Source organism: Motacilla alba, chromosome 1, assembly GCF_015832195.1.
Source record: "Motacilla alba alba isolate MOTALB_02 chromosome 1, Motacilla_alba_V1.0_pri, whole genome shotgun sequence".
NCBI lineage: Eukaryota > Metazoa > Chordata > Aves > Passeriformes > Motacillidae > Motacilla > Motacilla alba.
This window is the reverse complement of record NC_052016.1, coordinates 25,191,223-25,206,446: the sequence shown is the minus strand read 5'-3', so window position 1 is coordinate 25,206,446 and position 15,224 is coordinate 25,191,223. Positions and strand designations below refer to the sequence as shown.

At 52.4% G+C, this 15,224-nt stretch overlaps 1 protein-coding gene across 3 annotated transcripts; it reads right to left on the bottom strand.

Moving 5' to 3' along the window:
- Positions 1-12,547: 12,547 nt before the first annotated feature.
- On the bottom strand, positions 12,548-15,221 carry LOC119699168 (interleukin 18 binding protein). 3 transcript variants are annotated; one of them, XM_038132283.1, is made up of 5 exons: positions 14,019-15,221; positions 13,779-13,841; positions 13,516-13,581; positions 13,150-13,279; positions 12,548-13,039 (listed from the first exon to the last, which is right to left on the bottom strand). In XM_038132283.1, exons 1-5 carry the CDS (start codon positions 14,032-14,034, stop codon positions 12,853-12,855), a joined length of 462 nt encoding a protein of 153 aa, XP_037988211.1. In that variant the 5' UTR covers positions 14,035-15,221; the 3' UTR covers positions 12,548-12,852. The 3 variants fall into 3 exon arrangements, with proteins under 3 accessions (XP_037988211.1, XP_037988201.1, XP_037988219.1); XM_038132273.1 differs by having other exon boundaries at positions 14,063-15,221; XM_038132291.1 differs by having other exon boundaries at positions 14,144-15,221.
- Between the last annotated feature and the right edge of the window lie 3 nt (positions 15,222-15,224).

The following is a 15,224-nucleotide window of genomic DNA, read 5'->3' as shown; positions in this document are numbered from 1 at the left end:
GCACCTTATTTTCTATTGTTCATATCCTAAATTAGGGGGAAAAAAGAGCAGAAAGTTACGTGATCAAAAAACTGGTATGAAATATTAGTGGTCACTAAGCAGCTGGAGAATGAAACTCTGGAGCAGGGCACCTTGGGGCTGAAAATCTCATCTCTGTTCCCTCAGATAGTGAATGTTGTCATTGCCATTGAGACTCCAGAGCTATATAGAAATAGTATATTTACTTTAGTTTGTCCTTGCTGTATCACTGACTTTATTTATAAATTAAAAGGCAGAATAAAACAGAGGTCCTAGATGCTCTTTCCTTGAGCCTTCTTTTCCAATGCTCTTCTCAAGGCAGTTTTAACTAAATAAAATATCTCAAATTCTGTCAGCTGGAATAATTCCCATGAAAATTCCTGTCCCCTTTTAAGATTTGCCTAAAGGAGTCTTTGCAAAATGGAGCAAAATCACTCCACCATTCCTTGTGGTTATTATTCATAGAACTATTAATTATTACCTTAGGCATACAGATACAGTGTATAAACAATGGCAACACTTGAAAGGCAAACTTTGCAGAATCTGTTACTTCACCTCGATTACAAAGCAACAAATTTGAAACACAAATACCTGCTAGGAAGAGTTACTGGAAAGGGAGAGAAACATCCTCATTCATAAAAATACAAGCTATTAAATGTTTCTCTTATTTACTCCCCTCCTTTAGAGCGAAAACAGTGACTTACTCTTTCTCTGGATGCCGGCAGATGGGTTTGTCCATGCCCAGTTTCCTGCTTGGCTGAACTTCTCAGCTGTAGCTGGGAATGGGGTCAGTCTGCAGAGCAGGCAGCAGTGCCTTCTCTCTCACTCGATGCTGCACTTTTATGTTGTCATGGGCCAGCATTCCATGGCATTCCCCAACAGCCAGCAGGGTGGTCCAAAATCTGCCCTGACCATTAATGCCACCTTGTACCACAATGTCAGGAACAAAGGGCTCGCCTGGAAATGCTTAGATGTGCCAGCCAGCTCCCTGGTCACTCTGGGAGGGGAGATGGAGTGGTTGGCTGGTGACCTGTGTTCACAGGGGGTTGGATAGCCTGCTGTCCAGGGACAGAAGCAGGACCTCTGGCGCTTTACTCACCTCATGGCTCTGTGTGGCCATCCACCTGGGGAGCCCTATGGCTGTCCTCATGGGACATATTCTGCTCTGCCTGCTTCCTTGGGGACTTTGGGTGGAGGTTTAAAACAGATCTTCAGGCAGACTTGGAAAGCCTGCTCAGCCAACTGGAGGGAGTAAATGGAAAACCATAAGAGGAATGGCTGAGGTCACCTGGCTTGCTCAGCTTGGAGGAGACTGTGAGGGGAAACATCATAGCAGTCTGCAGCTTCCTCACAAGAGGGAGCAGAGGAGCAGGCACTGCTCTCTGCTCTCTGTGACCAGGGACAGGACCTGAGGGAATGGTCTGAAGATGTATCAGGGGAGGTTTAGGCTGGATATTAGGAAAAGGTTCTTTCCCCAGAGGGTGGCTGGGCAGGGAACAGGCTCCCCAGGGCAGTGGTCATGGCCTCAAGGCTGCCAGAGCTTAACAAGCATTTGAACAACACTCTCAGGCACAGGGTAGGATTGTTGGAGTGTTCTGTGAAGGGCCAGGAACTGGAAACAATGATCCTTGTGGGTCCCTTCCAACTCAGGATATTCTGTGACTCTATGAAATTTTCAGTCACAGCTTAGCAGAAGCACAACTGGCTCTCAACTGTTAAAACACTCTGTATGCTTCTCCATGATCCACATGGAAAACACCACCTTTGTGGCATGTTCTACATTCCTGTTTTCACAGCAGAGTACCTACTGAATGCCAGAATTTCTGCTGCTAACCTGGGACTAACTGTCCTGAAGAGGCAGTGAGATTATTTGCAAGAACTTGTAAGCAGCTTCACAAGGCAATGCAGTAGGACTACACAAAAAAAAACATGAGGCAATGTGCTGTGGAGCAAAGGCACTCTAGTAGGGCACATGTAAGGAACAAAGACTAAGATTTGCTGTGATTCAAATGAAAAGATATTTGCTGCTTTTTCAAAAATAATGCCTGACCTTGACACACTCCAGGTCCCTCTGGGAACAGCCGATACGGGTACCACGGTAAGAACGTTTGGCCAAAGTCAGGAGGAGTTAGGATGCCATTTGGGGCCTGGACATCCAGGCATGTTCTTTTTCCTATCAAACAGCGCACCTGTCCAAGCCATGGGCTGAAAGCTTTTCCTCAAGAAAGCTGTGGGAAATGGTGTCAACGGCTTTACTAAACTCCAGGTAGACAACATCCACAGCCTTTCACTCACCCATCAAGCAGGTCATCTTGTCACAGAAGCCAGGTTGGTCAAGCAGGACTTGTGTTTCACAGACCCGTGTTGGCTGGGCCTGATCCCTGGTTGTTCTGCATGTGCCACATTATGGCACTCAGTATGATCTGCTCCATCACCTTTCAAGGTACCTGAGACTTTTCTTCATTCTTTCTCTCTAGATTTCCCCAGCCATCCAATAAAGGGGATTCTCCTTAGCCCTCGTTTTGTGGTTAATGTATTTATAGACACATTTTTGTCTCTGTGTTTTATTGTCTTTTACAGCAGTGGCCAGATGGGCTTCCATTCTTTGCGTTTTCTCTCTGCCCCATTACATCCTTGTTGGTTTCCTGACTTGCTGCCCCTTCTTTCACATGTCATAAACTCTTCTTTTTACTCTGAGTTCCAGACAAAGTTCTCCTCCCTCTGGCTATTCTTTCAGCATAGCCTGCTTCTGTGCCTTGAAGATTCCTTATTACAGCACAGCCTTCCTGGGCTCCTCTGCCCTTCAGGACAGCCTCCCAAGGTGTCAGAAAAATTTTGCAAAGCACTTTACAAGGCTGTACAGTTAGCAAAACACCATTCAAACTGCTCTTGTGTTGTAGGAATAATAATTTGTGAAGGATCTCTGGCATTCGGTTGCAAACACCTGTGACAACATTTGATGATTAACTGTGCAATTAGCTCAAAGACAGTAGGTGCCATCTTTTTTGGTTGATGAGGTAAAAACACCCACTCTGAATGTGCAAAGGGTCAGGCCAGTGTGTGTTCCACTGTCCAGTAATACCAGTAGGATGAGAATTAACAGTGAGAATGAACACAGTGATACACACCTCTGGGCATATCCAGCGGACCTGTGTGTTTGTGACAGCTTGCTCTACTGTTTTGAGAGCAGCTTTTGCCTCTGAAGTTAATTTTCTGGGGGAAGTTAATTCAGAATCCCCTCTTAGGAGGTCAAATAAGGGTGCTAATTGTGAATTGGTTAATCCTAGGTACAATCTGACCCAGTTGATAGTACCCAAAAGTTTCTGTGCATCATTTAGTCTCAATTTTGTTTGAAAATTGAATTGCTTGTGGCTGTATCATTTGGTTCATTATTTTGAGTCCCAAATATTGCCAGAGTGCTTGCTGCTGCACCTTCTCTGGTGCTACCTGCAGCCCAAATGTTTTTAATGCTTGCAACAGGTTTGGCTGAATCTGTGAGAGTTCCTTTTTTGTTTGGGTTGCAATCAAAATGTCATCCATGTAGTGATAACAGTACGCCCCTGGAAATTGTTCTTTCACTGAAGAGAACGCCTGTGCAATGTACCAGTGACAGATTGTAGGGCTGTTTTTCATGCCTTGGAGAAGAAGTTGTCACTGATAACGTTGCACTGGTGCAGTGTTATTAATGGAAGGCACTGTAAAAGCAAACTTTGGGGTATCATCTGGGTGCAGAATAGTGAAAAAACAATCCTTCTGGTCCACAATCAGGGTGAACCAGGAGGCAGGTATCATTGTAGGAAAAGGCATACCAGCTTGCAAAGCGCCCATGCTCTCCATTACAGAGTTGATTTTTCTTAGGTCATGGAGCAACCTCCATTTACCAGATTTGTTTTTACAACAAATACAGGGGTGTTCCAAGGGCTCATAGATGGCTCTATGTGTCCTTAAGCTAGCTGTTATTGTACTAATGATTTTAGTGCATCTAGCTTTTCTTTCTCAAGGGGCCACTGTGTGCTGTCCACACAGGCTGAGTTGTAAGCCATTTCAGAGATGGTGTGGGACACCTTACACCCTTTAACACAGTGGCCCCTGTCAAAAATCCATCCCCACCCAGACTCCCCATGCAGACAAAACATCCCTCCCCCTCAGGTTCAGTGGTGCAGCAGTGATGTATGGCCGGATTGTAGCTGTTTGGCCCTCAGGATTTTTGATCAACACAGGATTGCTGCTCAAGCAGCTCTGTGTGGTCCCTCCGAGGCCAGCAACGGCAGATCCCGCAGGTGTAGCAGGCCATGATGGAGGCCATGTGTTGGCAGAGATGATGGTGACGTCTGCCCCTGTGTCAATCATCCCACTCACCTTTATCTGCAAAGGCTTTGCCTTAGGCATCATAACAGTAACCATGTAACCATGTTGGGTCTTTGATCTCCTACAACCTGCATCCAGCTCACCTGGGGCTGTCCTGTTGATCTGAAGCCTTGGCCTCCTTGCTCCCTAGAATCTGTTTTGGGGACAGAAGACTTAAAAGGGATAAGTTGAGAAATTCCGGTTTTTTTCAGGTATAGTCATTGGGTGGAGTAGGGGTGGAAACCATTGCATGTATTTGTCCAGTAAAATCTGCATCAACAACGCCAGGGTGCACAATGCATCCTTGCATTGTGGTGCTGGACCTTACAATTAACAATGTACTCAATCCTTTCCTGAAAGGCCCCTGAGCCTTGAGAGGGACCTTATGTACCTTTGAGGTACTTAAGGTTACTGTGAGAGAGGTGACCACATCCATTCCAGCTGCTCCTCAAGTCCTTCCTGTGAGCTGATCAGATAGGCTTGTACTGGAAGGTGGGAAATTACTTGTGTTGTCATGCGATTCCTGTTTGTACATACCTTGGTCGCATGGCAGGCCCTTCTACATTGGCTGCAGCTTGCATTTGCTCCCTTCTGTCCTTAAAATGACCCCTGTGGAAAGGACTTCTGGGGACAGTTTACCTTCATGTGGCCTTCTTGTCCACACCTGTAGCAATGAGGTGTTATCCTTACAGTGACTGTTATGGAATCTGCTAACATATTCATATTATGAGAGTTAGATCCAATCTTAGCACAGGCATTTATCATGTCTTTGAGTGATGGATTTTCATTAGGTAGCAGTTTTATGACCTTTCAGCATCCTCATTGGCATTGTCCTTTGCCAGTTGTAAAATTAGATTATTTCTCACTTCAACATTACCAATTTGCTTTTCCATAGGATCTTGTAATCTCTCTATAAACTGTAGATATAGTTCCTTGACTCCTTGTCTAATTTTGCAATATGTTTGGGTTGGGTTTGTCATGTTAGTTACTTTAAATAGTGCCTGCAGACCCAATTCCTTCACCTGTGCTAGAATTAATGGATGTAGCCTGGCCTGGAGTCTTGTATCTCCCACTGATGGGAGACCCAGAAGTTGAGGGACCCCTGCCCCATAGGATGGGTCCTCTCACAGAACCTTTAGATTTTTTAACTCCTGTTTTTCAGCGCTGCTTTTCCACACCGATTCAAAAGCCATGTATTTGGACAGTTGTAAACATTAGTTTTGCCAGTTGCTTTATATCAAAGGGCATTACCTCCTCAGTGGTTGAGGACATAGCATATTAGCAACTGCAGGAGAACCCAAACCATGTTTGGCCACAAGCTGACACAGTTCAGATAGAACGGGCCATTGAAAAGGAGAATATTTGTCAGAATTAGCTCCATTGCCTCTTATTACAGGATAAGCTCCCAGTAAACCATCCTCGGGCTCCCAAGCTCCCTGACATGACATCAGTGAGTTCTTCCCCGGCGTAGACTCCATGGGTGATAGCAGCAAACTTTATCTTTTGTCAGACACTCACAGGATTGGGCAGGGCTGTCGGCAACAAAATACTGTGGTGTTATCTCAGTCTTCCACAGGGGGATGATAATCCCTTGTGTCCAGCAGACGTGGTGCTGAGGGGACAGGGACTCCGCTTCTGGGTATGGGGTCTGCAGGAGCTCCTGGTGATGTAATTCCCAGACCCACTCATGGAGGAAGGATCAGGGGTGGGGCCATGCCCACTAGAGGCATGGCTGCGTTCCACAGAGGTGGGGCTGGGGGCAGGGCTCCGTCCCCTGACAGAGGCAGGATCAGGGGTGCAGGCACATTCCCCAATGTAGGCACAACCAAGCTCCACAGAGGCATGGGTTTGGAACTGGCCCAGTCAGTCTCCGCAGGGGACAGTTTTGGCGTTTCCACGGTGATGGGAGGTGCGGGCAGCTCCAGTGCAAATGGTGGGAGGGCAGTCCCAGTGGCCACATGGCATGGCACCATGGCCATGGGATTCTTGCCCAGCTTGGAGGTGCAGGGAGGCATCGCAGTGGCCACCACGTGGCCCAGCCCCACTGAGCAGGGAGGCACAGTGTGTCCCCCCAAGGCAGCAGCATTGCTGCTCAACCCGGGACAGCAGCCTCGTGCAGCTGCATGGGGGTCTGGCACCACGCAAATGTCTGCGGTACAGCCACAAGGTAGCTTAGCCCAACGCAACATCTCTCTCTAGGCAAAGAGCATTTCAGCGACAGCAGAGCAGCATAGTTCGCCAGGGCCATGGCGGTCACCATGACTCTACATGGCTGGATTACATAATCCATTTTGCCACCTCCCTGTGCATTTTCGGCAGCCGCAGTGCAGGCAGCCCCCAGATTGCCTTCACCCACTGGGGTTCCCCCACCTCCCAGGGCAGCACTGCCTTCCATGGTCATCTCGCAGCAGCTAGCCGTGGTCCCACTGCAGCAGGGTGTGCTCTCACAGCGGCCGGGGCCAGCGCAGCAGGGCACAGTGAAGCAGCTGCGCTGCTGCCCAGCACGGCATGGCAGCATGGTGTTTCCTTGGGCCTGCCAGACCACCGCCACCCTCCGGGGCTGCACTGCTGGCCAGGGCACTGCCTGCACACGCTGAGGCACCGGCTCTGCACAGGCACTCGCCACCCGCTGGGACCTGGCCATCCCACCCAGCCCAGCCACATGACTGGGCTACTGTGTAATCTTCCATGTGGCACCTGTTCAGCGCTGCACGGCGCTGTGCAGCTGCCTCTCTTGGCACCCAGTCCTCGCTAGGCATCTCGGTGTTTATCTGCATTATTAAATTCAATATAAGTTTCCAAGGTCTTAGGATTTTAACAGCACTTTTGTCACCTTTGTAAGCTGCATCCATTGTATATTTACCAGTCTGTGTCTATGTATGTAGATTTAGTGCATTCTCTTTGGTAGGTTCCAATCCCCAATTTCTAGTCAATAATATTAATTCTAATAAATTCTCTTCTTCAAATTCTATGTCCCATTCCCTTAGAAAGTTACTCCCTACCTGCACCACAGGATGTTCTTCCACGGAGACAGATCATCTCATGTTTTCCAATGGAGTTTTCTTCTATTTAAAAGGGGTATATACCAAGGAAATCTGGATTTTTTTAGCAGCTTTTTGCCACAAAACAGCTCTGGTTGCTGTATAATTTGGGCGGCTCTACACACACGCCTCTGGTTATATCCAGCTCTTTGCTGGTTTGGCGGCTCTCCGTGCTCACCCTTTGATTATTTCTTCAGCTTTCCCAATGTTTTTTTTTCCAGTGACTCTGCGCACACACCGGCCTGTCTTCTCCTGTTGTGCCCACGGGATCTGGGTCAGTCCGATCACGTCAGTGATCATATTACATTTAATAAATCCATGCGTTTCATGGGGTCAGTGGTTGGAGACAGGGACAACACACACCCTGATGTCCATGTGGCAAAAGAGCAAGTTTATTCTTCAAACTGCTCTTTATACAGGCAATTTGAGAAACCCTGTCTGGATAACTCATTGGTCTGATCTTTTACACTGCCCAACTCCCGGACCAGTGAGATGTCTGCAGCTTAGGACGGAACGTAATTGATTGAAGTTCCTGTCACTCAACTCAAGGGCTGGTTTTATGGAGCCAGCTGGGTATCTTATTTATAGCTGAATTAATTGCCTAGTACAAATCAGCTTGTACAGTAACATCCAGGAACCTCCTGAACCCTCTCCTCTGTGCTGGATTGTATTTTCAGCAGATGGCTAGTGCATTGAAGCCCCCATGAAGACAAGAGCTGGCCATCATGAGACTTCTTGTCTGCCTCTTGGTCCTTGGTTGAGTGATCTGTACCCACCTTCCTTCTGGATATCTGCCCTGTTGGCACTCCCCACAATTCTTACCCACCAACCTTTGACACTTGCATCATCCCTGTCAAGCTCTAGATAGTCAAAACACTCCCTCACATACAGGACTACCCCACCACCTTTCATTCCTTGTCTGTCCCTTCTGAAGAGTTCACCACAAACCATTGCACCATTTCAGTGGTGCCAGTCATCCCACCATGTCTTTGTGATGGCAACTATGCCATGGTTTTCCTCCTGCAACATGTCTTCCAGGATCTCTTGTTTGCTGCCCACGCTGCAGGCACTGGGGCAGATGCACTTCAGTTGGGTTATCAATCCCAATGCCTTTTTGGGGAGAGAAGCTCCAGTTCCTGAGTGACCATTCTCAGGAGCTTCCATGGTTTCTAGCACATCAATAATACTTGCACTCGTGCTGCTTCATGGCAATGAAGAAGACATTTCCTAACTAACATACCATCCTTCAAACAGTGTCAAGCCACTCCCAGGCTTATCTCAAGTGACCTGGTTTTTATCCCCTTCCCCCTTCAAATCCAATTTAAGGCTCACTCAACATGCCCTGCTAACTCCTGCACAAAGATCCTTTTCCCTCTGGTGTACCCAGTAGGCTTGTCACCAGTTGGCTTGTTGTCATCTAAACCATCCCCTGATCAAAAACCTCAAAATTCTGTTGGTGACACCTGGCTTAAAGCCAGGGATTTGTCTGTACAACTTTCCTATTTCTACCCTGAACAGTGGACCCGCCCCAGACCAACCTCCCCCAGTTCTACTGCTGACCATGACAGCCTGTGGTTGGGAATATGCCTGGGTCGGCTGGGGTCCAATTCCTGACCATGTCCCTTTCCAACTCCTTTCACACCCCCACCCTACTCACTGGTGGGGCAGCATGAGGAGCACCAAAAGCCTTGACGCTCAGCACTGACTGAAACATCCCTGGTTTATCAATGCTCCCTCCAGCAAAAACCCAACCCATAGCCCCAGGGAAGAAATGGAACTTATCCTCTGCCCAAAACAGTACATTCTCCATCCCTTATTCTATGTCATGTACATCCTGCTCATGTCCTGTGGCACCCAATACCCACCAGCCCCTTCCCACCCTTAGCTATCATGCACAGATATCATTCCCTTAGTCTATAGACCACTCCTATAAAATGTCCATTAAATGTCCACAGATGTTCACAAAATCATAGAATCACAAAATTATTTGGGTTGGGAGGGATCTTAAAGCTCATCTTGTTCCAACCCCCTGCCATAAGCAGGGACACCTTCCACTGGACCAGGTTGCTCTCCAGGCCCCATCCAACACTGAACATTTCTGGGGATGGAGCACATACCTGCTCTACTTTGGCCTTCTGCATGGCTGCAGTGCCTCCAGGGGTGTACCTGCTCTGTTGGGGGGTTTAAGCATGGCCACACACTTTGCGATGTTGCAGCATGACCTCCAGCACAGCCACAGATGCTTCAAGGTGTACTTTCTCTGGCGTGGTCTTATCCTTGGACTACATTCCCTTCAGAGGTGCTCCTGCTGCACCATGGAAATACCCACAGTCACCAATGCTTTGGGGTGCCCTGCTTCACATGGACACATCCACAGGTCACAGTAAGCAGAAGCAGTCACTAATGAGAACCAGACTGATTTACAGTAAGGTGAGCACAGGAGCCCTGTGGTTTTACTTTCCCTTTCTCCCTGGCCTACAGGGCTGCCCTGGCCAGGCGCTCCTCACACCAGATCTTACTCTTCATCCGAGGTGCCCCAAGGGGACAGTGTCTCCTCCTCATCACAGCCCCCGCAGCTGGATTCCTGCCCTCAGCCAGGGATAGTGCTGCTTGCACTTCCCCCACTATAGTAAATCCTTTGTGTGCCATCCCAGCAAGCCCCAGGACCCCTCCCCCTTAGTGCCCCCAGCATCTCCAACTCTCATCCCCCTGACCCCCCATCACCCATGGATATCCCCCTATATCTGGCTATTGTCCATCTCCCTGCTGGCTGATGGTGCCCCTCGTCTGGGGAGGACCCTGCTTCTGATGGACATGAACCCTGCCGCTATGTGGGGGTGATGGGTGAGCATGGCCAAGTTGCTGCTGCTAGCAAAGGAGGAGTCAGAGGTGGCTGAGCACATGAGTGATAAAGTCTTGGGGGTTCACGTTGTCTTGGAAGTGAGCCTGGGGGTGTAGCTGTAGGCTGCCATCCCAGTGTCATGAGCATTGGCCCCACAATGCCCCTGCTTTGTCTCTGAACCTCCAAGTGTGCTGTGCCCTGCTGTGCAGACCTGGGTACTCAGGGAGAGGTATTGCTGCTGACCTGAGCCACAGCTCATGCTCTCCTCAGCAGCATGACGGGGATTGGGGTGAGCACCACATCCCGGGTCAGGAGCACCCTGCACCCATGCACCCAGGGTCTCAGGACATGCTGCTGGCTGGGATCCCAGTGGGGTTGCTCCTGGTGGGTGACACAGCAAGGCAGGTCTCAGCTGGTGTCAGCATCAGTGTCTGGGTCAGTGCTGGGATGTGTGTCAGGGAGGGGCTTTGCCCTCTGATGCAGGTGGGGTGCTTTCCCTGGCGTGCCCTGCATCTCTCAGCAGCCCCTCCCAGGCCCCACCACCCTCCCTGACCTGACGTTGCTCCTGCTGCCACACCTCCCCAGCCACTTGTGGAGCAACCAGTTGCTTCCCTGTCCACAGCACTGCAGCATCTGGGGGATTCCCTTAGGGTGGCTCTGCCCATCATGGAGCATCTGCTGTCCCAGGACTATGGCCACTGGTAGCCCCCCACACCAGCAAGATCTCCCCCTCATCAAGAAGATGGTGCTGGACATGGCTCCCACCTTCTACTGTGTCCACAGAAGCATTCCAATGCCACCAACCTGTCCATGCTGGCTGCTCCACCTCCACCTCCCTCTGGAAAATAGCAGTTGCCCTTCAACTGGGATGTCATCTTCATGATGGAGACCTGCTACAAGTCCCTACCAAGGACTTGTTCCATGAGGACAAGGAGGTCCTCATCCCACTTTTCCAAATGTTTGAGGTTGCTGACATCGCCCTCTTCCAACTCTGTTTCCGACTGTGCTCAGCACCTACAACTGAGGTGATTTTGTGAGAGTCGATGTCCCTGCAGGACAGTCTCTCCTGCCACCGGGCCACGGGGACATGTGGCAGGGAATGGTCCTGTCCCACCGGTTCTGCCAGAACAGGGAGGTCTCAATCTCGGCTGGGGGGGCGTGCCATGGACACATGGCTTTGCACATCTCTGAGCTGCTCTGACCTGTAGTTTGCAGTGGGGTCTGCGGGCAGCAAAGTGTGATACAGTGTGACACAGTGTGGCACAGAGTGGCACAGCAGGACACAGCATGGCACGAGGTGGCACAGCATGACAGGGCTGGGTGCCATGCAGTGAAGAGTGTGAGTGTGATACTGCCATCACACTGCAGCCAAGGAGAAGGGGTCTGGGATGGAGCCACCAGCATCCTGGGGACAGTAGGACAGGATGGGGGACACAGAGATACCCACATAGAGTCCTGCATGGCAGGCATCTGTGCCCAGCTCAGACTGGCCGTAGTGCCACTGTCCCCAGGACATTGGCTGAACTGGGCAAGGGCCTTTGCTGAGTGGCAGCTGTGGTGTCAGGATGCAGCTATGTGTGGGGTCTGTGAGAGGGGATGGAGACTGGAATTAACCAGGCTAGGGAGTGCAGCAGGGCTGCCTTGGGCAGGTCCCTGCCCAGGTGGCTACTCCAATGCTTGCCTTCCCCTGGCTCCTAAGAGTCACTGTGGGACTGGGGTGTCCCCATGGGACTCCTGTGGCTCCCTGGGCTGAGGGCAGCTCATGTGGGCTGCATCTGGAGGCTTCTCTATCCTCCCCCATCCCTATTCTTCCCACATTCTGAGCATCCTGAAGTGTGATACCCATAGCCCAGGGGTTGCTCAAGAGGTTCAGGATCTGTTCCTCAGCCTGTCCAATAGCCCAGGGGGGTCGCAGCCCCCACAAGCACTTGAGGGAGCAAGAAGGGGGCTAGGACACAAGAGCAGGGGCTCTGCCAGCACAGGATGGTTAAGGGGGCTGCCCCATGGAGCAGCAGATGGGACTCAGCAATGCCATGCTGAGGAACAGCCTCAACCTCCCCAGGTGCAGAGAGGGATGTGATGGCCCCATCTTCCACAGTGCCTGCAACCCAGGGCTTCTCCACCCACCCTCTCCTCCAGGGCAGGGCTCAGCCATTGTGCCAGGTATTCCCTGGGCAGAACTGAGACTGACCGTGGCTCTCTAGCCCTTTGCTAGATGGGAATGGATTCTGCCCTTCATGGGCACCAGGGCTGCCTCCTCTCCCTCCCTCCCTCATCCCACAGGTGCCCTCTACACCCCTGGGCAGCACCATCCCCAGGATACAGGTGACACTGGGCAGCTTGATGTACTTTAATAAACTCTGGGGTCCCAGAGCCAGCTGTGGGCAGAGCTGGTTCCAGCCCAGGCAGCGCTCCTGACTCAGCTTGAGGCACCAGAAGCCCCACTCACAGTGGGCCAGCACATGTAGGGCCGTGCAGTCCCCCAAGCAGGTCACAGAGACAGGCGTCCTGGAGGTATTACATGTGCATGCAGTAGTAGGGGGCAGTCAGAGCAGGAAGCTGCACTGCAGGGTGTTCACCCAGCATGGGAGATGCTCCCCCGTCTCAGCCCAGGCCCCCACTCTTCCCAGTGACAGGGGCCAGTGCTCGGGACGGCCATCGCACCTCCCTGGTGTCAGCACCGCAGGGACTGAGCACCATGCAGGTGAAGTTGGTGTGCAGGTGCTGGTTGTTGAAGGAGCTGAAGTGCAGGTCACGGTGCAAGGCCCACCCTGAGCCCTGCAGCTCCTCTCTGTGAACCCAGCGGGTACCGATCAGTGCCCACTCCAGATGGGCAGACCCAGGGGCCTTGTCCCAGCCTGGGCTGCCCCGCTGTCACTGCCCCCCTGTCCCCATACTCACTGCACTGTCCCCTCACGCACAGCCCCATCTGGGTGCAGGCTCTCCACAAAGAAGCCGTTCTCCAGCCAGTAGAGCAGTGTCAACTCTGGCAGCTCACTCAACGCTTCACATGACACAGTCACACTCTCACCTGCAGCCAGAGGCGGTGTGAAGGTCAGGGGGGCTGCAAGGGTCCCCAGTGCCCCACAGGCACAGGCACAGTCCCCCTCCCTAACTAAGGGGAACATTCTCCCACCTCATCAGCACCCCAAAATCTGGGCTCTGGGTGGAGGATTCACCTGTGTCTCCTGGAGGCTGGCACAGGAGCTGAACCCCACTGCAGCCTCCTCAACCTTAGGCCCTGCCGTGGCCCTGAGGGTCTCTCACCTGGGTGAGGAAGCTCTGCTGGCATCCGCAGGGTGGTGATGCTGGGCGGCTGCAAGGCCATGGCACCTGGGGGAGCAGAAAGGGGTGAGGTGGGAGGTTGAGAGTGACCCCGAGACCTCACGTTTTTGTAGTGGGTGAGGAGGCAGGGTCCCACAAAGGGACGGAGGCACTGTTCATCCCCAGACCTCTGAACAGGCCTTTTGAGGGGCATGGAGCCCAGGGTCTACCTTAGGCTCCCCAGCCCCACAGTAACCCCCACTTACCTGTGCAGTAAGCAGCCAGGCCCCAGCAGAGCAGGAAGATCCAGGCAGGGCTTCCCAGGGGCTCTGCAGACAAAAATGGAGCTCAGTGCTGGGCACACAGGGATGCGCCCCATGAGCTTGGGATGGTTCCTCCAGCATTCCCTGAGCCTGGGACTGTCCCGTCCTCGCAGCATCCTCCCAGCTGGCCATGGTAACACCAGCATGCTCCCCCCAGGACTCCCCAAGTCGACGATCCCGTACCCTCGTATCCGTCCATCACCCCCCGAGTCTGGGATATCCCGTACCCCCCAGCATCCTCCTCCCGAGGTCACTCAAGTCGTGGCTGGTGCCCCCCAAGGCTGTCTGCCCACCGCTCCGGTACATACGGAGAGTCCGCGGCTCAGGCACGGGGCGGCGGCGCTCGGCACCGCGGCGCTTTTTGAGGCGGCGCGGGGAGGGGCGAGAGGCAGCGCCGTGACTCACCGGGAGCCGCCCTCGGCCCCGGCCCCGCGACGTGGCGCGACGCCACCGCACAGGGACCCTCACCTGGACGCTGATGCGTGTCGATGCGCCGCCACGTCCCTGAGCCCCCTGAACATGCCTTGTGTCCCCAGCACTTCATGCCCCCTGTGCTCTGTGTCGCCTGCGCCTGGGGATACGCATCCCTCAGGCACTCCCGTGACCGGCATCCCATGACCGCCCCCGCCCCTGGGGGAGCATCTATGGGCTCGACAGGGATGTGGGGCCAAGCTGGGCCCCCCAGTGTCCAGCACATGGGGTGCTGGCTGAGTATCACAGGATTCTGAACATGCTGGTTTGCCCCCCGATGCTTTGGGATTAGAGACAAGGCAGGGTCTGCACAGGAGGAAGACGGGTGAAGCCCCCAGGAGATTGAGTACAACAGTGGCTGAGAGAGCCTGGGTGTTGGCCCCCGGGTGTCCCAGCTGGGGGAGGACAACAGCTTAGCAGGTAGAAACCCCCAGGGCTTTAGTTCTTGGCAGCAAGAAGCCATCTCCTGTCTCCCACAGCAGTCCCCCACCTCCCCGAGGCAGCCCCTTGACAGCAGATGTCGTTTTGACAACCCACTGGTTACAAAACCAGGGGCCAGGCCTCACACCCCACTCCCCAGCAACATCAAGGCTGGGAGCCAGTGCAGGTACAGCAATAGGGCAGAAGCAGCCACCTGAGTCACAGGCAAGTCTTGCAAAATAGTCCCTGAACTCCCAGTGAGTTTTGTTATCCATTCCCAGCAGAGAAGGAAGGTGACAGGAACAGGAGTGTTATCTTGGAGACCTGGCAAGTACAATACGTTCCCAGCCTCCTGCTGGGATTAGGCCAGTGGCTGCATCCTCCTCACAGCAATCACGGGTGTCAAATGGGCAGTGATGAATCAGAGGCAGCTCCCAGGGCAGCACCCAGCTCCTCTGCCACCTTCCTGTTCCCACCAATACTAACCAGCTTAGCCCT